The sequence below is a fragment of the Panthera uncia genome (assembly GCF_023721935.1).
Source record: "Panthera uncia isolate 11264 chromosome A1 unlocalized genomic scaffold, Puncia_PCG_1.0 HiC_scaffold_17, whole genome shotgun sequence".
Classification (NCBI taxonomy): domain Eukaryota; kingdom Metazoa; phylum Chordata; class Mammalia; order Carnivora; family Felidae; genus Panthera; species Panthera uncia.
Window position 1 is genome coordinate 125,345,748 of NW_026057577.1, and position 22,653 is coordinate 125,368,400.

The 22,653-nt window shown below is 38.7% G+C and overlaps 2 protein-coding genes across 3 annotated transcripts; one reads left to right on the forward strand and one right to left on the reverse strand.

The window, feature by feature from the left end:
• Window positions 1-2,915: 2,915 nt before the first annotated feature.
• On the reverse strand, window positions 2,916-12,685 carry BRIX1 (biogenesis of ribosomes BRX1). The gene is made up of 10 exons (XM_049648204.1): window positions 12,527-12,685; window positions 9,620-9,731; window positions 8,504-8,547; window positions 6,519-6,589; window positions 5,962-6,011; window positions 5,783-5,856; window positions 5,576-5,626; window positions 5,333-5,434; window positions 3,567-3,695; window positions 2,916-3,322 (listed from the first exon to the last, which is right to left on the reverse strand). The coding sequence occupies exons 1-10, from the start codon at window positions 12,683-12,685 to the stop codon at window positions 3,053-3,055; spliced, it is 1,062 nt and encodes a 353-aa protein (XP_049504161.1). The 3' UTR covers window positions 2,916-3,052.
• Window positions 12,686-12,912: 227 nt separating this feature from the next.
• Window positions 12,913-21,451, forward strand: RAD1 (RAD1 checkpoint DNA exonuclease). 2 transcript variants are annotated; one of them, XM_049648207.1, is made up of 6 exons: window positions 12,913-12,992; window positions 13,356-13,682; window positions 14,616-14,724; window positions 16,096-16,354; window positions 18,444-18,542; window positions 18,859-21,451. In XM_049648207.1, the coding sequence occupies exons 2-6, from the start codon at window positions 13,488-13,490 to the stop codon at window positions 19,040-19,042; spliced, it is 846 nt and encodes a 281-aa protein (XP_049504164.1). In that variant the 5' UTR covers window positions 12,913-12,992; window positions 13,356-13,487; the 3' UTR covers window positions 19,043-21,451. The 2 variants fall into 2 exon arrangements, with proteins under 2 accessions (XP_049504164.1, XP_049504163.1); XM_049648206.1 differs by having other exon boundaries at window positions 13,361-13,682.
• Window positions 21,452-22,653: the final 1,202 nt, after the last annotated feature.

The following is a 22,653-nucleotide window of genomic DNA, read 5'->3' on the forward strand; positions in this document are numbered from 1 at the left end:
ACAGGCGGCGCGGGCTGCGGCACGCGGGCGCGAGGAGGGGGCGGTGCCGGCGGCCGCGGCTCCGCATGGGCGGGGGGAGGGCTCGGTTCCGGGAAAAACTACGCGAGAGGGAGGCGGGGCCACGGCGGGTGGGAGGCGGAGCCGCGGCCGGATGGAGGCAGGGCCACGGCAGGTGCGAGGCGGGGCCGCGGCAGGATGAAGGCGGGGCCGCCTGCAGGTGGGAGGCGGGGTCACGGTAGGCGTCATTGTGAGGGGCACAGAAGGCGGTCAGTGTAAGGTGCACCTACTGGGCAGCCCACCTGAGGGCTGACAGGAGTCTGATGGGATTCTGGAAAACATCTTGTTTTCTGAAGATAATTTCTCAGCAGAGCCTGTTTTTACAGATGAGGCAACCCGGGCTCGAAGTAGTCGAGTGACTTGCTCAGGCCTCCACAACTAATCAATGGCTGGATTCAGTTGGATGGAACACCAGGTTTTTTAACTCTTCAATTCTCTTTTTCAGCTGCCAGTTATCGCAATCTCTAACACTGTTCATCCTGACCCACATGCAGAGAAATAACAGTAAATATAAGCCTTAAACTGGAACAATGTGAGAGAGCACCAAGACATTTAAGTAACACACCAAATGTTTTACCACCAGTATGGATAAAATTGTGCTGACCCATCCATCCATCACTCTTTAATCCTAACTTTCTGGCTTCTCATCCTACATTTCCAAGATTGGTAAAGAATGCAGTTAAGGGATCGTATTTAACCAATTTTTGTTAATCCGAACGGTACACTATTACAGGATGGACGATCTGTACAACTGCTCCAATTTGAGGTGTCAAAATAGTATCCTAATTGTCATTAAAATATATTGGTGAAATATATACACCAACATTATTTCATTGTAATGTGGAATGTTTACGTACATCAGTTGTTAGGCGTAGATTTTGCCAACCATGTACAGTTAGAGAAGGGGGTGGCTCTATTGCTAAGATCTATCGTACAAGGTTGTCCCTTGCTTAATAGCCTGCCCCCTGCACCTTATCAAAACAAGCCAACCCTAAACCTCATTTTCCCCACTCACACTCAAAATTCATACTCCTGCCTCTTTTTCAAAGAAGGAAGATACTATACAGCCTTAGTTTGTAAACTGGCAATGGAGAGGGATTGAAGAGTTTCACTACAGGGAAAAATGGAAACTTTCCCCTTTGGAGAATGGGACTGGGGGCAAGGAGACAAAAATTGACACAGAACTTTTTTCTTCCTCCGACTACATCTGGTTTTGCTTACAACCTGCCAGTCATTTGCCTTTCTCCTGAAAGAAGAGGGATGTTTTTCCTGTAATATTGTATAGAGATGTAAAGACAATTACACTGGATATAAATTTGTTTAAAGGATTACCTTTATTATGTAAGTTGACTTCTAAATGAACAGGACTTGAAAGAGGAATTCTCATTCAAATGAGGCACCCACATAAATGACTGTGAAAGGTAATTTGGGATAGGAAAATATGTAGAAACTGATAATCAAAATTGTTAAATGGAAATTCCACTACAACTCTAAAACACCTCCAAAAGTGTTAAAAATTTGGGTCTTCACTCAAACTCCTAACTTGTTGAGCCAGTTTTTCTTATAACCTATAACTAATTTATTAGGATATGGGTGTTTAAATTCAAATCATGAATACAACTTCTTTTCATCCTGGGATATATTTAATTGCCTAAATAAATAAGCTACCTCCTCCCCTCCCCCCTGCACTTAACCAGATTTAGCCTTCATTAACCACACACAAGTATTTAAACTGAACCTCTGGGGGGCGCCTGGGTCAAACAGCTGACTCTTGATCTCACAGTTTGTGGGTTCGAGCCCAACACTGGGCTCTGCGCTGACAGCCTGGAGCCTGCCTGGGATCCTCTCTCCCTCTCTCTCTCAAAATAAATTAACAAAAAAATGTGAACCTCTGAATTACCTGTTTGATTTAGATTTCAAGATAGCCTAATTTAGACTATTTCAAAATAAAGTAGCCTAATTGCACATTCAAGACGTTTCTTTGAAGATAATTAAAAAATGAAATATAGTGGAAAACTGTTCTGCCTAGATTTAAAATACAGAACAAAATTAAAATACAGGTGAGGAACTAGGAAAGATGTCTAGGATAACCTTGCTGTGTAACCTTTGACAAATTAGTAAAAGAGAACTACCACACAAAAACAAGGTTAGTCACAAAATAAAAACAAATACCCAGCCAAAAAAAAGGTATTCCTTTTTTAACCTACCAAATAAACAAAAAATTTTCCCTGTTGTCAAGGGTAAAAGTAAATAAATGAACACTATACTTGGTGAAGTACAGTATTTAGGGGAACCACAAGGTCTTAATGTTGCAGGATGGTCAAACAGCTCTTTCATAAGGGGAGAAACTTAGATGTTCTGCTGCCCTCTAACTACTGTTCGTTCCATTTTTCTTCCTGTTAATTTATTAATTTATACCCACTGCTTCTAAATTAAATCTCTAATCCACAAAATACTTTCAACACATGTATTAACCCATTTGATTCTCAAAATCTAAGAATTTTAATTGTATTCTTTCTTGAGGTGAGAAAACAAGATCAGAGATTGGCTTTTCCAACACCTCATTAATTGGGGACTCGGTGACTCCAACTTCAGTTAAGATGCTTTCCTTACCTGCACTTTACCATCTAAAACTAAGCTCTCAAAGTGCCTAATGCATTGTTTTACAAGTAATAACGACCCAATAAATCTGTTTCAATTTCAGCTTTGTTAACCCCCAAATTTTAATCCAAGACAGCAGGCCTAAACCTTAAGTGTGCTAAATTTTTAGTAATACCAAATAAGCTTTGAAAAAAACCCCAGGAATTAACTGATGAGTTCTGGGGATATTTAGGATAAAAAACACACACACACACCACTGAAGCCACAAATTTTGATTTTTCTTTGTCTTACATGCCACACTAATAAGATATAAGGTAGTCCTGGATAATAAAAGTATTTACATGTTGAATACAAAATAAATACAAAATTACTGAAAAGTCAGTTATCCACGGATTCATTTTGTATTCCCACTGTTCATCTTCTGTTTCATTTTTCTTTGCCTTTTGTAAATTCTTTTCTTTCTTGCTTTCAAATCAACTTTTGGCTCTGGTTTTACCCACTGTATTTCTATTGGCTTTTCCTCAGCTGGTATAACAAAAACATCTGCAGTGGGATCGTGTGGAAGAACAGTCTTTGGTTCCTTCTTTTTCATTTTCTGTGCATCTTTCACCTGTTGTTTCTCTTTGTATTTTGCAGCTGTGATGGATCTTACGACACGCCGATGCTAAAAAACAAAAAAATATCATCAGATATTTTCAAACTAAAAATAAACATATACGATGAGGACATTCACTTATGAATCGTATTTTCCCCTTCACTCATGTCATTAAAAAAAGTAGTAATCTGCAAGGCTGTATGCAGCAAAAAACAAATTAAGTTTCATGGCTTAACAGAAATCACTTGACAGAATTACTTTGGCCAGAGTTCCCTGGGCACTGAGGAACCACTAAACAATAAAAATAGCTTACCATGTTTGGGGACTGGTAGTGAGGATTTTCATATAGAGTTGGTCCTCCAAAACTTCCCTGGAAAATCTTTATCAGATTTAAGACGAACCGAGGTCCTATTTCTACAAGAGCTGCATCTTCTTCTATGATCTTTAATACAAAGGAAATACTTCATTTTGGTTTGGATATACTATTCCTAAAAGTTACCCTGGCTCTAACCTCATTACAAATATGCCTAAAAGAAGTGAAAGCCAATTAAGGTGGAAGTGAAAACGTAGCCAAATTATCAGTATTTTCTGAAATATATTACTAGGTACTGGTAATTGTCATGGGAAAATACTTACATTTTTTTCAGTGTGTTCTTTTAAAATTGAGTAATTTCAATTTGGTCTTTACCTGGCTTCTCACAATGCACGTATTCTTGAAAAACTGTGGTTAAATGAATGTTTAAAATTGCGACCACTATAACAAAATGTATTAAAGCACCGTATGGGGGAAGCCTTTTACAATTTAAGCCAACCCCTAAATTGTATTTATATGTCTAATTCAAATTAGATTAAGAGGTTTATAAAAGGATACATGTCAAAATTTATTTTTGAATGGCTGCTGATTGTCAAATTAAGAGGCAACTTCTGAGCTACAAATACTAACAGTGTTGGTTCAGGTATGTCTATCCTCAGAGGTTACGGGGATAAGTTTGTTAGAACAACAATGCAGAAAACAGCCTAGGTTTTTACTTTTTTTTTTTTTTTTTTAGGGGTACCCGGGTGGCTCCGTTGGTTAAACATCCAACATCAGCTCAGGATCTCATGGCTCATGAGTTGGAACCCCCACGTTGAGCATTCTGCTGACAGCTCAGAGCCTGAAGCCTGCTTGGGATCCTGTGTCTCTGTCTCTCTATGTGTCTCTATGCAATAAATAAACATTTAAAAAAACTTAAAAATTAATGAAAATAAAAACAAAATTTTTTTTGAGAAAGAGAGCACAGGAGCAGGGAGGGCAGAGAGGGTCTGAAGCAGGCTCTGTGCTTATAACAGCAAGCCCAATGTGGGGCTCAAACTCATGATCCGTGAGATCATGACCTGAGCCAAAGTCAGATGCATAACCGACTGAGCCAACCAGATAACTGGTTTTTAATGTTTTTTTTAATGTTTTTTACATTTTGAGAGAAAGAGTAAGCAAGCGGAGGGTCAGAGAGAAGGGTGGGGAGACAGGATCTGAAGTGGGCTCTGTGCTGACAGGCTGACAGCAGTGAGCTGGATGCGGGGTTGAAACTGGGAAATCATGACCTGAGCCGAAGTCAGACGCTCAACTGACTGAACGACCCAGGTGTCCAAAAAACAGCCTAGGTTACTTTCAATGCTGTCTGAAATGGTCTTGCTTTTCTTTCTACCTCTCCACTTTTCTGCAGACTTACCATCCTGCCAAACTCCTGCTTCAAGATTTCCAGAATCACCTCTCCTAAAACACTGTATGATTCATCTTATAGTTCTCATTGAATGAATTCGACAGGGATCATGTTTTTCGAAGTCTTAACACCCTCTACCCCCAGATTCCAACCTCTGGAGAGAAACTTATATTTTACTGAATATATAGTTGCTTGTTAGAAAAACCTTACTCCGTAACAACTGATAGCCGTGTAGAGAAGTATGAGACAGTAGTTAATTGCTACAAGTCTGTGGGGGCAAAAAGCTATTTAAAACAAAACGAATTATTATTTACATTTTCACAAACATTATATATCCTACTTCATTTCAAAGTGTAACTAAAAATTAATTAAAGCTAACCTGAAAGTTCCGAAACCATATCCTATTATCCAAAATGGTGAAAGTAAACACATGGTCCACAAATGGCTGGCTTTTGGGATGATACCGTGGTGTACTAAAGATCTAGTAAAGATAAAAATAAATGATATGTCAGTTTCTTATTCTGCCACATTCCATGTACGTTTTAGATAGCTAAATTAACAAAAAGTCCAAAGGAGATACTCATTTATATTACTAAAAATACTTTCTAGAAAAGATAGTTACCTGAATTAAGAGTTCTTTTAACAGAGCATAATGCGGTAATTCATCAAAAGCCTATTAAAAAAATAAAGTAAACATATTATTTGACAACAGTGTTTTGTTTAAAATTGTGGATTTTTAAAAAATTTTAACTCAATTACACAACTATATCCACTAAAAAACAACCATGCAAAGTAAGAAAATTAGACCTCATACACTAGAGATACTTACAGGGTCAAAAGACAAAAGGGGCCGAGAACCTTTCAAACAGTTTCCAGTCATCTTTAGTTCAGCTAGGGTATGAACTAGAAAAATTATAACAATAAAAAGTTATAAGTTTAGCACAATTATCCCAAAAGAACATTTTCAATTTTGTCATTAAAAAAAATCTTAAAATGGAGTCAACTTACTATTTTGAACGAGGAATTTAGCAGATGGTCCATGAGGTGAATTTGAAAGCCTGAAAAATATGCAGTTTTTTCAACTAATTAGAATTTAGAATGTGGTAAATTCTTACTACCTCATGGTTTAAAAAACACCGTAACGTGCTTGTAATATCCACACATTTAATTTTCTTTAAAAGTTTTGACTTTTGGGGCGCCTGGGTGGCGCAGTCGGTTAAGCGTCCGACTTCAGCCAGGTCACGATCTCGCAGTCCGTGAGTTCGAGCCCCCCGTCAGGCTCTGGGCTGATGGCTCGGAGCCTGGAGCCTGTTTCCGATTCTGTGTCTCCCTCTCTCTCTGACCCATCCCCGTTCATGCTCTGTCTCTCTCTGTCCCAAAAATAAAAAACGTTGAAAAAAAAAAAAAAAGTTAAGTTTTGACTTTTGTGAAATCAATGAGTTTGCTTCATCCCCTGGCCCAGTCTTTTTATATAAAAGACTGAAAGAGATATATAACCTAAGAGATGCAAATAATCCATTTACAAGAACAGTTCCACCAAAATCTTACTTAATATATACCCTTACCACATATAGAGATCCTGTTTTTTCTTAGCTTCAAAATAGATACATTTATTGCAGTTTTTCATTTCACAAACCTAAACAAAGTATAGAAAAATGAAATAGACAATAAAAATGAGAACCAAAGCAATTCAATACAATTAATATCTAGACTCCTCCAAAAAACTTAAGCAGATTAATAGGCTACAAATGTCTAAATCTAGGTAAATTCACCAAAACACCCATTTAAAGTTCCTCTTAGGTATTCTGCCTAAGGTAAACTAGATACTTTGGCCTCTTCTCTGCTTACTGGCAACCTCTTCTTCCGACCATACTCCCAGGTACAGCCTACAAAAAGTGAAAAAAAAAAAAAAAAGATGCCCTAGGGATAAAGCACACTACAATCAGCTCAGTGATCTTAGGAAAATATGGTCCTTAAAGAACCAAATACATCCTTTATAAGGGCTATTTTTATTATTATTTTTTTACTTGAGAGAGAGAGAGAAAGAGTGCATGTGTGGGGGAGAGGGCCATAGGGAGAGAGAGAGTGACAATCTTAAGCATGCTCCAGCTCGGCACAGAACCTGATGTGGGGCTGGATCTCACAACCCTGGGATCGTGACCTGAGCCGAAATCAAGAGTCAGACACTGAGCCACCCAGGGACCCCTATGATGGTTATTCTAATTTTTTTAAATGTTTTTATTTTTGAGAGAGAAACAGAGTGAGAGCGGGATAGAGGCAGAGAGAAAGAGGAGACACAGAATCTGAAGCAGGCTCCAGGCTCTGTGCTGTCAGCACAGAGCCCGAAGTGGGGCTCGAACTCAAACCGTGAGATCATGACCTAAGCTGCATTTGGAACGTTTAACCAATTGAGCCACCCAGGCGCCCCTAGTTATTTTTATTTTTAACTCTTCAGCGTTTTGATTTGAAGCTCAAGAAATTTAAGATTTTTTTTTCCTCATCTGTACTCAGTTTTGCAAAGTCACTAAGGGACTAGTGAAAGGGAGAAATACAGAAAACCTATTTCAAGTTGAATTAAACTTCAACATCCTGAAGGTTTATATTACTGTAATATTCATAAATCAATATATATGCATCAACTCTCAACTACTTGAGACTTTTAACCTAACAACTTAAAGTGATAGGTCCAATGCTTTTGTTTCTTATTGGTCTTAGAACAATAACACTAAGTTGGTTGTTTTCTAGTCAAGCCTCAGTTACTGGAAACTGTTTTTTTCATACGCTGTTTTTTTTCACCTATCTTCACTTGAAATTATACTTGTTCATGAACTGAATCCCCCATTAGAATGTGAGCCCCAATGGACACAGTGGTGTTGTTTTGTTAAACAGTTTCCACAGTACTAGAATAATGCACTAGAATATATAGCAGAGGTTCAAATATCTGTGCTAAATAAGCCTTTCTAATAGGAAAAGAAAATTATCTGAAAACACTTCTAAATCTTAAAAAATTTGCTTAAAAACTTAAGCTCAGTATCTTCAACAATACTTGGAAAAGTAACCTATTATTAACTTACAGTATCTTAAGAGCAAATACCACGTTTCACTTTTAATACTGGCAAAATACATTTTTAAAATGTGTGGTTTTAAAAATAATTAATGAATTTTTAATTTACTTTGTACATGTTGACAGTTTTTTTTAACAAGCACTTACTGTGAATTTAGCACTGTACTGTACATGATAAGAAAAAAAAGGATAAGTTAAAATCCTTGTCCTCCAGAAATTTCAGTATGTTTGGTGAGATAAGACAAATATAAGAATGATTAAGAAATATATATAGTGAAGCACTAAACTGTGAGATATAGACAGTGAGTATATAAAAATTTGTAAGGCAGATTTTTGAAGAGTTAATAAAATTTGAGTATCTTTTACAAAACAATTTAAAAGTCACTGAATAACAGATTTATTCTTTAAATGAACTATCTTTAGTGTTCTAAAATATTGTTCCTAGTGTTCCTAGAATATTTTACTTGAATTACTATCTAAAATTACCTCATTAATCACAAATAACTTGTCTTTACGATCCATTTTCGTATCTATAAAAAGAAAAAATTAAGTAAATAAGATTTCAAAGCTAATTCAAACAAATCGCATTCTTTCTAAAAAAGTACTGTTTTTACAATCGTCAGTTTAAGAGATTTTATTAATTAAAAAAAATTTTTTTTAATGGTTTTATTTTTGAGAGAGAGAGAGAGAGAGAGAGAGAGAGAGAGACAGTTGTGAGCGGGGAAGGCACAGAGAGAGAGGGAAACACAGAATCTGAAGCAGGCTCCAGGCTCCAAGCTGTCAGTACTGAGCCCAACATGGGGCTCGAACTCACAAACCATGAGATGATAACCTGAGCCAAAGCTGGATGCTTAACCGACTGAGCCACCCAGGCACCCTGGTACTGCCACACTTCTAAGCTTAAAACTTCACTTGACTGCAGGATACATCATTGCCAAAAAGAGTATCTTGGCATTTAGAAGTAGGCTGAGCCCCAAATTAAAGGTGCTTCAAATCCTACTCCAGTCCATTAACTTTTTAATAAGAACAGTTTTTTTTTTTTAAGTTTATTTATTTATTTTGAGAGAGAGAGAGAGAGAGAGAGAGAGAGGGCAGGGGTGGCGCAGAGAAAGATAGGGGGAGAGAGAGAATTGCAAGCAGGCTCGGCTCTGTCAGCGCAGAGTTGGACATGGGAATCGATCCAACAGCCAAAACCAAGAGCCAGATTGTTGGCTTAAGAGAGTTGGCTTAACCAACTGGGCCACCCAGGAATCCCAAGAACAGTTAGAAAAAAATGCAGATAGCAATACATGGCAGTCCTGAATTATTTAGAAGGACAAACCAGCTTGTAACCTCTGAGAGCATTACAATGAAGGATCCTCGAAAAATGTTTTGATAATTAATAGCAAGATATCTAAGAAAGTGAAGGGAATGTTTAACGAATTTTGCAAAGAATTTCTAACAAAATGTTAATTGGAAAAATCCCATTATTGAAAAGATGAACTTCTGAGGCGACGTAGTTCTTTACCTGATAAAGCTGAACAAATGACAAGGTTGAACAATGATTGAAAATAAAAATACATAAACATATAAGAACTTTTAAAATGTAGGATATAAAGGCACCTGCTTTAGAATGAGGCATCAACATTCTCAAGTCTTGCATTAAATGTCTTGTTCTGAAATTTATTCCTCTAGAAGAAAAGATAAGAATCCGTTCCTTATTTTTCCACTTGCCCTAAAGAAAAAGAAAATGTGAAGATTTTTAAATCTCACACTGAACGTACCTTGTTTGTTTTTTCAAAGATAGTTTTAAAAGTATCCAGTTTTTAAGTACTCTACTATCCTCTAATGTATCCATACTACATGCTTAATTCTGCCTCTCTCCCATGTAATTCAGACAGATGTTTCACTAGAGAATCTTTCCACTGCTGAAAGCAGAATGAACTCTAGTCAATATTTCTTTCACAAGAGAACTTTAGTATTAACTTAATATTTACTAGGTTCCGACCAGGAGTCAGGCACTGTTCTTATATGAGAAGACAGTCAACAAGCAAGCAAATCAGTAAAGACATGGAGGCAAGAACAGCATGAAATCCTTAGAGAACCACAACTATCTGTCATATAAGACAGAAGTGGCAAAGCATCAGGGCATCATGTGATGAGGCAAAAAAAAGGAAACTTAAATGTCCCCGTTTTATCTAACAGACAAAATTTGGATCCTCTATCTAAAGAAGCAAGCTAAAGGTAGCTCTTGGTTCTAATAAAATAATACAGCCAATGGAAAAGTTAACTCCTAAAAAAACAACAAAAAAAGTTATATATGGTAAGTAGAGAGACACAATAACATTCATAAAAAGCTTCCAGGTGGCAGACCGAACAATCCTGACAATCTCTCAGTGGTATTCACCGACCACGGCTGCCTCCCAGAAACGCTCTCTGACTTTCTTCATTTTTGGTTTTTCTTCTTCCATCTCTCCAATTCCTCCTCCTGACTCTAAAGATTCCTAGCCCTCTTTTTATTTTTGTTCTGTCCAGGACAGAGTTCTCATAATCATTCCATAGCTTCAATCGTCAAATCTATGGAAAGGTAAGGAACTCTCCCCACTCCTAGTAATCCAAGTATTTGACTTAATACCTCAAGTTCAACTCTAGGAATACTAAACCTTAAATACAGTAAATTTCTTGTTTATTTTTCTGATGATGCCACCATCATTTCCATCCCCCAAGCTTTAAATTGTCCATTTGCCCTATTATCCTATATCATAAGCACTTCTAAATGCTGTCAATTTTTCCTTGCAACAACTCTTAATCCCTTCCCTTTCACAGTACCCTCATTCAGATCCTTATCATCTTTTTTTTTTTTTTTGAATTTAACACTTTTATTACAAAGACATCCCTTAGGTTACAGAGAATTAACGTAGAAGTATTGAAAAACACACCAAAAATGTGTGTATTGTAAGTAGAGCCACTACTGTGCGACCTTAAGCAGATTGCTTCAGTGTCCTGAGCGTCATATTCTCAACAGAGCCTTATCACCTTAAATCCCCTAAATGCTAGCCTTTCCAGACAGGGGTTTCTCCAATAGATGCAGGGGAACTATAGCAACAGCTTAATCTTTTTAAAGCACTGGTTCGATCACATCCTTAACCTCCCTGGATGTTCTAATCAAACTCCAAAATGACATCGCTGTAACACTAGATTATAAAATATATTTTTTACCTCACTATGCCCCAAATCAACCCTACCTTTCAGTTAATTTGGCTTTTTTTTTTTATTTTTAGCATTTTCCCTCCATTTCACTGCCTTTGATCATTCATTTTTGAATATCGAATATTGAAATTGTGCCTTCACTTTGAGATCCAGCTCAAGGGCTAAATCCTTCACGACCTCGCTGTTCTAGAGTAAAAGCAACCTCTATCTTAAGCACTTCCATACAATTTTTCATATTATGGCTCAGATCATAGATAACTACCATATTTCTTTCCAACTGAAGGAAGAGTGAGAGCATTAACATTTACTGAACATCTTCTAGAAGTCCATCTTATTCTTCACGAAAAGTAAAACACATTTTCTTCCTCTTAATTTACAGATGAGAAAAGAGCTCAAAATGAAGCCATGAGGGCTAGAATTTAAATTCGTTTTTTATCCCTCAAAGCTAACTCCTTTCCTAGCGCTTGCCACCACCGTATGTGGTCATTTATCACCTACTACCTGCTAGAGTACTAAGCTAAGGGTTAGGAAAGTAGACACAATCAAAACAGGAATAAATCAAAGACCATCTTTGTCTCCACAGTATTCAATCTAGCTTAAGGAATGGAAGTTAGGCCCAACAACTTGTGTTCACCGTCTTCTGAACACAAACCATGGACTTCCATGAATTAGTTTCTCTCTAAACTCCCAACACTTCAGAAAGGAGTCACATTCTAATTTAGCAACCCCAAAGCTAACATATTAGCTTCGTGCACGCCTGACATATTACAAATTTGAATGCAAAGAAAAATTCATTGTATCCAGTCTAGTTTTCATCATCCCTTAAAAGTTAAAGACTTGATCACAGAAGTCAAAGTCAATATCCCAAGGACATGAACTCTTCAAAGGACCGCATAACAAGCTTCAGGATCTCCGACGGACAGTAACTAACGCAGAATGAGGGAATCCTAACCACTGGAATAAATATACTCAAAAGTGAGAAATAACTTTAAGGAAAAGTAATACCACCCGCAAGGGGGGAAATGGAGTTACTAGAAGAGAATACTGAGACTGAGTACCCCGTAAGTCGCCTCCTAAGAACGGGTTAAGTGTTCCGAAGGCCACCCACTTCCCCAGCCGGCCGCCTCCCGGAGGGCGGCCACGTGCATGAGAGCTAGCTGTCAGCGCGGTGCCCTGTCCGACTGGGAGGTGAGCTGAGACCGAGCTCGCCTCACAGACAGGCAACTCCGAAATCAGCAGGGCTCTCGTCAGGTAGACAGCCCCAGGGACGGCGCGCAGAGCCGCAGCTGCAGGTGCAGCCAGGAGGCAAGCTTCCTCTACCTTGCAAACGGGGCCTGGAATACGGTCTCTCTCCTCTTCCTTCGTCTCTTCTGCCACGTCGCGCAGCTTGGCTGGCTGCTTGGCATCTTTCTCGTTCCTTTTTGGTTTTTTCGCCTGAACAGCTAAGCCTCCACGCCTCTTCCTCTTGGTCGCCGCCATCTTGCCCGATCTCCTTCGGTCTCGGCTTTCCTTCCGGCTCCGCCGCTCGCTCCCCTTTCCGATCTCTATGATACCGTGCGTTCGGCTCTGCAGTCCCCCGGCTCTATGGTACCTCTTTCCGGTTTCTCGTAACGCACTCGCGCCTCTCTAGGCCACCTCTAGCTCTGTGGTGACGGTGGCCGTAGTGGCTGTCTGGTCTGAAAAGAGTGGCGGGAGTCGCTCTACTCCCTCCACACCTACTCGGGAAGCGCGGCTCGCTTCCCCCTGGCTGCGAAGGGCTGTCGGACGCCCGGACCCCGCCACAAAGGTAAGGTTTCCGCGCCTCAGGGGCCGGAGGATCTTCCGAGAAACTGGGGCCCGCCCCCCCCCCATCGCCTTTTCTGTTGGGGCAAGGTTGGGGGCGCCGGACAGCTCAAACCCGACTCTGCGGGGACACGCAGCCCCAGCTTGGCGTGGCGAAACTGGCCTCAAGTAGAACTACCGTGGTAGTTGCCTGTTGCCTCTGTTCACAACTTTTCCTGTGTTACTGGCCCCTTACTAAAGACGAGGAAACCGTAGCGTAGAGACAGGTGTAATTTCCCCCAGAGTTACAGAGAGTTGCAGTGACCGAGGGGGGTCCAGTCCCTGTCCGGCGGAGTTTAATACCCAGGCCTCTTCCACCTCGCCTCAGCGCAGGTTGACTTCGCGAGCCTTGCGGGCATTGATCCGGAGTTTTATTGTCGAGTCTCCTCGGGTGTTTCGCGATCCGCAGCAGCAGGTGTCGGCACCGGGAACGTCCCTTGGGGCCAGATGTGCAGTGGACATGCCCCTCCTAACTCCACAGATCCAAGATGAGAATGATTACAGCTTAGTGGCCAGCCTTGACAACGTTAGGAATCTCTCCACTGTCTTGAAGGCTATTCATTTCCGAGAACACGCTACCTGTTTCGCTACTAAAAATGGAATCAAGGTTACAGTGGAAAATGCAAAGTGTGTGCAAGCAAATGCTTTTATTCAGGTATGCAAACAGGTATCTTTAAGCCTGTGACATACGATATAATTCACCCAGTTTAATGAATACCACAGGGCTTAATAGACATCATTTAAGTTAAAGAACAGTGTATTTGAATTCTTTCTCCTGGCAAATTCTCTTCTTGTTTTATAGAGATAATGGTTAGTAATAATAATGTCTAAATTTTGCTAAGCTAAACTATGGGCCAGGCACTACACTGAGTGTTTTAGATACTTAACTCATTTAATACAGTAGTCCTATCAGGTAGGTTCTGTTATTATTCCCATTTTATGTGTGTGGAAACTGAGGCACAGTTTAAGTGATTTGCCATCAGTTCCAGAGTTGGCAAGTCGCTGAGCTGAGCTGAGAGCCCAGACATTTGTTTCCAGAGTATATGCTCTTGGCCACTACTTCGCTTTTCCCTTTTATTGGTGATAATAAAATGTTTATTCTTACAAAGTAATATTTTTGTGGTTCAGATAGCATTTCAGAATTAATCCAGCGTTTTTTGAACACCTAAATGCACAGTGTGATGTCAGGTATAGGGGGATAGATATGTTTTCTGTCCTCAAAAGAAGTTGAAAACTAGTATCACTTACGCATTATCAAATGTTTGGCTATTTTCCAAATGACTTTAGCCCTATTGATGGGCATAAAAATGAGACAAGGGAGTCATGTGGATGATAGTTTAGATCCAAGAAACTAGATAAAGGACCCTTCATAAAGTTTTGCATGGTACCGAAATCACTGTTACACCGTTAACTACTGAGTAGTATTATTCTAAAGGATAATAGTTGAAAAAGCTTAAGATGTTTTTCTTGGTAATCAGAAATTTTGATGGAATTAGCATAATATTATTTTTAAAACATAAAGTGAACTATAGAACCTTCTGAGTTTTCATTAATACATATGCATTTTCATATTTCCTTTTTTTCACAGGCTGGAATATTTCAAGAGTTTATAGTTCAGGAAGAGTCTGTTACTTTTCGAATAAATTTAACTGTCCTTTTAGACTGTTTATCTATATTTGGATCAAGTCCTATGCCAGGTGAACCATTTTATTATCATTATAATGACACAAAAGCATTATACAGAATAATCAGAAAATACAGGAAAAATCATTAGAATAGAAGTAATAAATATATCTTAGAAATTGCAAATTCATTTTTTATTGGTCACAGTCACGGATTCTAACTTTTCTAGCAATATTAATAGTAAGTGTGCTATGGGTCTTTACATATTTGCAAAAATATTTACATTAATTTTTTTTTAATTTACAAAGTTTTGGGGATTTTAAATTTGAACTGGCCAAGAGGAGACTGAATATGTCTGAATTATCTTTATTTAACATTGTGAAAACATGTGAAACATGTATTGCTTCTTTTCCCTAACTTGTTCAGAATTCGCACAGTGCAGTGGCAGGGAAAACCAGTGCTCCTGACTTCCTAATTTACTCTGTTCAAAATTTGTTTGCTCTTATTTCCTTAAGCCCTGTTCATAAATTGTCTATTTTCTGAAATGTTTTCTTTTAAAAATATTTATATATTTTGTTGTTGTTAGGAATAGCGAATTCAGTTGCTATGGATATAAGACTATAAGGAAACACCAGAAGAATGATTTTCTTTCATAGGAAAGGAATCTGGAGATAATCTAGGGAAAATTAGGTTGTGGTTCTCTAGAAAATGTATTTTAATTTTATACCAACAATTCTATCATTGCTAATTATCCATTTTTCTAATGCAGCACTCCCCAGCTGGTTTCTCATAAAAGCATCTGCTAACCCTCTTCTGTACTGTGGCTCTCCATCCAGTAAGGGACAGGAGCCTAAGATGTCCAGTCGTATTCCTCCTCTGCTCTAGTGGTTTGCAGTGTTAAAACCCACACCACCATTAACCACCCTGTCTTTTTTTCCTGATTTGATCTTAAAATTTGTGGAAGTGTACATAATATCTCCCAATAGAATACACTGACACAACGAATACACTGACATTATACTACAGGCAGTACCAAAGCAGTCCACTGCTGCGTGCACACGTTGAACCTTTAAGAAATAGCATAGCTTATTTGGCAATAAGTCTATAACTTGCAGTATTGGTCCATGTAGATTCTCCATCCTGAAATTGTAAAGCTATAAAATCAGTAAGCTGTTTCTGAGGTGTTTTTGGCAAGCTGGAAAACAATTTCAAAGAGTTACATTATATTTCGTTCTGGTTCCCCATTTTGTTACAGTTATTTTTCGAATTGTCTACACATAACTGTCATCAGTTATCCAAGATACAATCCTTTCTTCTAAAGAAATACATATGTGCTAAAAATTGGGCAGAATAAAATAATCTTCAGGAGTTTCATGTATCATTTAAGGAGAAGCTGAACCTGTACTATAAAGCTAAGCTCAAACTTTGATTTATTTCCATTGCAGGGACTTTAACTGCACTGCGGATGTGTTACCAAGGTTATGGTTACCCTTTGATGCTCTTTCTGGAAGAAGGAGGGGTGATGACAGTCTGTAAAATCAATACTCAGGAGCCTGAGGAGACTCTGGATTTTGATTTCTGCAGCACCAATGTTATTAATAAAATTATTCTGCAGTCAGAGGGGCTTCGTGAAGCATTTTCCGAATTGGATATGACGAGTGAGGTCCTACAGATCACCATGTCTCCCAACAAGCCTTATTTCAGGTGCTTGAACACAGCACAATTATAGCTCATGTGGTCTGCTCCATCTCCCTACTTACACATTTACTTAGGATGCAGAACTTGTATTATCCAGGTTCCTAGAATTTTCAGATCTTTAGAGCTTTTACTCTTATTTTTACAGATCAGGAAACTTAAAGGTCCAGGAAGATGAATTCAGTACTTAAAGCTTCATAGTGTTGGTTTGTAGATCAGTAGCCCAGTCTCTTACTTCATAAACTAAATGGTCTTTTCATTGTACTGTTGTAGGTCAAGTTACATCATAAGGAAAATTTGGGCTTAAACTTTTGGAAAAGGTGTTTGTATTATATAGATCTCTTTTTGTTTCTTTTCGAGTTAGTACAGGACGCAAAAGGAAGCAGATGTTTTCTATACATGGTTCATTCACTGACTATCAGTCATCTACTGTGTGCATATTCCCCTGTTTAAGCACTTTGGAAAGGAACAGCTTAAAGTCAAGTTGAAGAGAAGATATGTGAAACAGCATAGAAGGAACAGAATTGCATGTCATTTAAGTACCAAAATAATGCACAGATTTTTAACAGAACATGAGTTCTTAGGGATGATTGGTCGAGGTAAGCTTCCTAAGGAAGGGCAATTTTCAGCAGGAATATAGTATCAGAAACTCTCAAATTGCTCCTGATATTTTGAACCAACAAATTATGAAGTTTTCAGAATTAAAATAAATTTGGAGAGAAGATTTAAATATTTCTTCTCTTTTGAAATACATAAGAATATTAAAGAGTAAAGGAGCTAAATACATACAGAATGAGACGTATAAGATGTTCTTTTTACATCTACTCTAGAAGAACTGAAGGCCCTTATCATGACATTAGGCAGTTAAAAATTTGGCTCAAGATTGGTTAAAATGTTAACCAAAATGGAAATCAAACCCTAAGCAGTGACATGAATTAAAATTCTGGGCACTTTTACAGTATATTTCAGAGGACCACCATTTAAATGATGTCTCAGCATAGTAACTGGATGGATCATGGTGTCATCATTCATCTCTGGTATGGGAAATAACTTGGTGGGGGGAACTGGGAGTTGAAATTTCTTTCTGGATTTGTTAAATTTGAGGCACCTATGATACTAGGGAGTAGTTGGGCATAGGAATTTCAGGAGATCGGTCTAGACTGGAAATTTAGATTTGGGAGTCAGTATCATGGCTGGGTATGGATGAGATGCCTCAGAGAAGGAGGTTACATCAGAGGAGTGACAAGATGGAACCTGGGGAAGCACGTAGGTCTTCTGTCACTGTGCTCACGTAGCGGTTACCGACCTGTTAACCCCATAGCAAGTGATCAATAGATTCTTGCAGATTAAATAAACATATAAACATTTACAAATTGTCTACACACAAACTGCTGATATCACCAAGCAAGAAAAGCCATGAAACAGCCTGAAGAGCAGCCTAAGAAACAAAACAGAGGAGCCGTAATTTCTGGCTGTGGCAGTAGAGAGGGAACAGGACCCCGGCTTGCAGATGAAGTAGATCAGAGCCTTCCATCACTCTTCAACTCTCTTGTCCTTTTATATTATTTCTTTTTTAATGTTTATTCATTTTGAGAGAGAAAGAGAGTGTGGGGGAGGGGCAGAGACAGAGGGAGAGCGAAAATCCCAAGCAGGTGTTGTGCTGTCAGCACAGAGCCTGACTCAGGGCTCTATCTCACGAACCACGAGATCATGACCTGAACCGCAATCAAGATGCTTAACCGACTGAGCCACCTAGGCGCCTCTATTTCTGATTTAAGGATGTGGAAAAGTGAGTATCAGAGTAGAATTAAGGCAACGAAAATTGAGGCAAACACCCCTGGATTCCTTTTGTGATTGATATTTTCCAAAGCTGTTTATTAGTTGCTAATTCCCCTGTACTCCCACCTCATCCTGGAGGAATCTTTATTACTGTTAAGTGTTACAATGTATTGTCAGCATTTGTTTACATATCTGTTTCACTCTGCCGATTAGCTTTTCAAGGAAGTGTCTTTATTGGGATCCTAATGTGGCTTATTGTTGGACCAGTGAATAAATGAGTTGCTCATTTTTTTTTTTTTTTTTTTTTTTTTTACTGTAGGTTATCTACTTTTGGGAATGCAGGAAGCTCCCACCTTGATTATCCCAAAGATTCTGATTTGATGGAATCATTTCAATGTAATCAGACCCAGGTCAACAGGTCAGTTCTTAATATATTAATCAGGAAGGTGAGGTTTATGTCATGTATCTATTAAATAAATGTTAAAACTTTCAGTTTGTTGCTACATGTATAACATTCTAAAGCTATAAATAGTAGGGTGCTAGAGGATTTGGGGTTGTGAGAGTGGATGACATTTTTAAAATGAAAAATATTAGCAAATTGGACAAGTAATTTGATTTCATTCTTACATTTACTGCTTGTTAGTTCTGGGATCATTTTTGTCCTTCACTTGGAGTTAGGAGCACTGCTTTAAGTGTGTCGAAATAACAACAGCTTTTTATTTACTCCTCTACAGATACAAGATTTCTTTACTGAAACCCTCTACAAAGGCATTAGTCCTATCTTGTAAGGTGTCTATTCGAACAGATAACCGAGGATTCCTCTCATTACAGTATATGATTAGGAATGAAGATGGACAGATATGTTTTGTGGAATATTACTGCTGCCCTGACGAAGAGGTTCCTGAATCAGAGTCTTAAGTATGGCATTCGCTGTGATAGCTATCTTGACATTCATGATCGGTCACATTCTTGTTCTGGGTATAGTACTCTCCAGAATACTGGGTTTTCTGAAGGGAAGAAGCATGGAGGAGATAGGAACAAGGTCCATGTACCCTAATAGTTGCTGTGTATTTTGTAAGTAAATGTTTTCATGTAGTCATAGATTAACCAGTACTGGACTGGACTGTGGTTCTGTCTTTTGAACTCATGGGACTCATTTTGAGCCAAGATGAACAACTTATTTAAGTAGGACACGTCAAGAGTCTAAAAATATAAAGTTTGGTGATTCTGTACCTGAAATGTTCTTTTATTTACTTACCATTAGAAAAAGCAGCATCTGGGCACTGATTATTAGTTTGACCTCCGGACTGTGTCTTAACGCGGTGGTCCTCAGAGTGTGGTGCCTGGACCGAGAGCATCAGCAGTACCTGGAGACTTGTCAGAGATGCTGGAGGGTGGCCAGCCGTCTGTAGCTTCAGTCATTTCCCCCAGGAAATTAGATGCATGATCAAGTTTGAGAACCACTATTTTGAAGGATACGTTTATTTTTTTGCATTTATAGCATTCAATTGCATTGAAGTGAATGCTGTTACCTGTGATTTCTTCCCAAATGTTCAGAAGTTTACGCTTTGCCAAACAAGTGTAATTGTATGATTTACCTTTAAAGTATACATTTTAAAGAAATCTATGAACAAGATATAAAAGTCTTCAGAGTTACAGAATTTCTTCTCGCTCTCAGAACTGTTCAGTGCAAGTAAGTACTTAGATACCTTCTATTTGCTCATACGCGTTTCTCAACCAAACCAAGTGTAGAAAACCAGTTATCAAGTGATTTTGCACTTTCTTGGGTCATTTTCAATTAATTTTTATGGCATGTAAATATTTAATAAAATACAATACTAAAATTACCTGTCTTGTTTTGTAACAGAGAAATATATAACCAAAATAAAGGTCCGTACATGTGGTAACAGCTCTGTGTGGGGCAGCACTGTTGGCCTTTGTGGGTATGATAGTTCTTCATAGGAAAAAACATGCCACTGCAGGATTCATTTAGCCTCCCTGGCCTCGGGCCCCACTAGTGCCAGTCATTGTGACCTGCGATTCTCCCCTCCCCACCCCAATAAAAATGTCCCATGTTATTGATGGCTAAGAACCATTGAATAATATTCATCAAAAGGGTATATTTGGAATGCCTACCTTAAAATAGGCCACTTGGCATTAGAGGAAATTGGTTTGGAGAGCAGTTCAGCAAGAACTTCAGGGAAATGATCCCCCAGAACAGCTGTGGGCACTGTTCCCAGGCACATGGGCGATTCTGGTGTCTAGTCCAGAGTGACTACCTAATAACTACGAAGCCCCCCAGTAATCTCAGCATGCTAGCTGGTACAAAAAGTGGAGTTTTGTAAAGTATAGTATATGTTCAAGAAGTAAATGAATCTACATCAAGAACAGAACAAATCTAAAACATAATTATGAAAATATTTAATCAGTCAGCATTTCAAGGACTATAATTTTCCTTTATTTTTTAAAAACAATTTTAAGTTTATTGATTTCTTTTGAGAGTGAGAGAGCAAGTACGGGAGGGGCAGAGAGAGAGAGAGAGAGAACCCCAGGCAGACTTTGCACTGTTGGGGCTCAAACTCAACATCCATGAGATCATGACCTGAGCCGAAGTCAGACACTTGCCCACCAGAGCCACCCAGGTGCCCCCTATAATTTTCCTTTAAAATAGGGCAGTTACTTTTGGTTTTTGTTCACTGGTACGTCCTGTACCTAGAATGGTGCCTATTCAATAAATATTTGTTAGGTGAAAGAACCTCCATTTCAGATTATCTTTTAGCATTTTATTAATTACTATTTAATTTCAGTTACTTAGCTCTGAGTTGATCTTGATCTGAAGTATTTTTTAAAAGTTGAACCTGTGAAGAAATTAAAATGTATATTGGTTCAGTAGGGAAAGATTGACATTTTTGCACATTTAAGATCGTCATTTTAGCTGCACACATCTTTATTTAGAGTTCGTAAGCTAATGAGTGTAATTCTTTCTGCATCACCCACCAAGGTACTGATTTAATATAGAATTTCCTATTTAGTGGTTTCTCTTTGACCTCAGAATTTACTTTGTACAAGTTCCCTTGAAATTCCAGCAGGGGGAGTGCTTCCTCAGGCAGACTGGGACACTTTGGTGACTACAAATTCATTTCATGTGTTACACACAGAAAAAATATAATCTTATTTTGAAGGCCTTTAGTTTTTCCTTTTTGCAGTTTATCTCATTTTATTTTCATTGTGCTTACTAAGGGAATGTGTAGTTTTTTTCTCCATTTTTAATGTTTTTCCCCCGTTTGATGATACTGTGCTTCCACCTGCAATTGATGAAATGATTCAAAATAAAAACGATTTTTTGAATTCTGTTTTGCTAATAAAGTTAAAGTCTTATAACACAACCACTTTCATAAGAAGCCACAGAGTTTCTATGGTGCATCAAGTAGTCCTAGTAAGAATTGGTTACAGTCGCGGAAAGGGCAGCATGTGGCATTCTTCACAGTTCAGGGTGGGGAATTTTTCAGAACAGGGTGCTCCCTTCTTCCCTTACCTTCTTCACACTGACTTCCCCTTGGCCCCACCTGAAACAAAAACTACAGGGTCCTGAGAAATTGGGGAAATTGTATAACATTTTTTCTTTTCCTAATTGTGTCCTCAGTAGTGTTTTCAGGCACAAGTCAGGTTACACGCACCCCCGAGGCCGCCAGCAGCTCCAACCTGGACTTCCCACGTCAGGAGCGGACAGAGATGCCATAATAGACAGTTGTTGCCAGTGCTTCTGCTGTGCTGTCCGTGTCTCAGTCACTGCCAGAGACTGCGGTAATTAGTAATATTTGAAGTAGGTTTTATTTTTGAAATTAATAGTTTGTTGATCAATATAATAGATAAATCAATATAATAGCGGCTCTCATTGGTAAAACTAGAGGTATTTAGGACATGTGACATGACTAAATTACTAAAGAGTAATTCCCCACCTTTGCATGAAAAGGACATAAGAGTCTAGTGAGGCTTGTGACCTGGACATTTAGACTTGGGCCTGAGGCTTGACCCCTAAATGGTCTGGCTTCCTGCCACCTTGTCCAAGGATTTCTGGCTTCTTGTTGCTAACTAAATTAGGACAGCCTCACTTCTGGAGTATTGTCAAGTCGGCCTCAAGCAGACCTTTCGTGGGAAGTGGTGGGTGAACTACCAAAACAGAAGTAGGGCTTCACTGATCTTAGGGAGCAGTTTGCATGGGCATTTGCATGCTTGCTGATAAATGTTTATTAAAGTCTGTTTGTGGGGCAGTATGATCTAGGCTTGATTTTTTTCTTCTTTTTCTAATTTGGTAGAGATTGTAGGGAAATAGCTAACCCTCATCCACCTCAAAGATTTTAGTTCCTGTTAGCTAATTTAAAAAGAATCCGAAAGTTGTGAATGACCTTGTTGACTCAGGTCTGTTAGGAACATCAAGTGTTTGGGGTAGATTATCCAAATTGCTGGTTCCCACTGAATGAATTCAGAAAGTAGCTTAGTTCTCATCTACAGTTTTCCAAGAGAGAATG

Coding starts and splice junctions, on each gene's coding strand:
- BRIX1 (XM_049648204.1), bottom strand. CDS start 12,685: ATGGCGGCGACCAAGAGGAAGAGGCGTGGAGGCTTAGCTGTTCAGGCG. Junction 9,732..12,526: donor TTCCAGGCCCCGTTTGCAAG/GTAGAGGAAGCT, acceptor CTTTTTCTTTAG/GGCAAGTGGAAAAATAAGGA. Junction 8,548..9,619: donor GATGCCTCATTCTAAAGCAG/GTGCCTTTATAT, acceptor TTCTTTTTATAG/ATACGAAAATGGATCGTAAA.
- RAD1 (XM_049648207.1), top strand. CDS start 13,488: ATGCCCCTCCTAACTCCACAGATCCAAGATGAGAATGATTACAGCTTA. Junction 13,683..14,615: donor AAGCAAATGCTTTTATTCAG/GTATGCAAACAG, acceptor TTTTTTTCACAG/GCTGGAATATTTCAAGAGTT. Junction 14,725..16,095: donor TGGATCAAGTCCTATGCCAG/GTGAACCATTTT, acceptor TTTCCATTGCAG/GGACTTTAACTGCACTGCGG.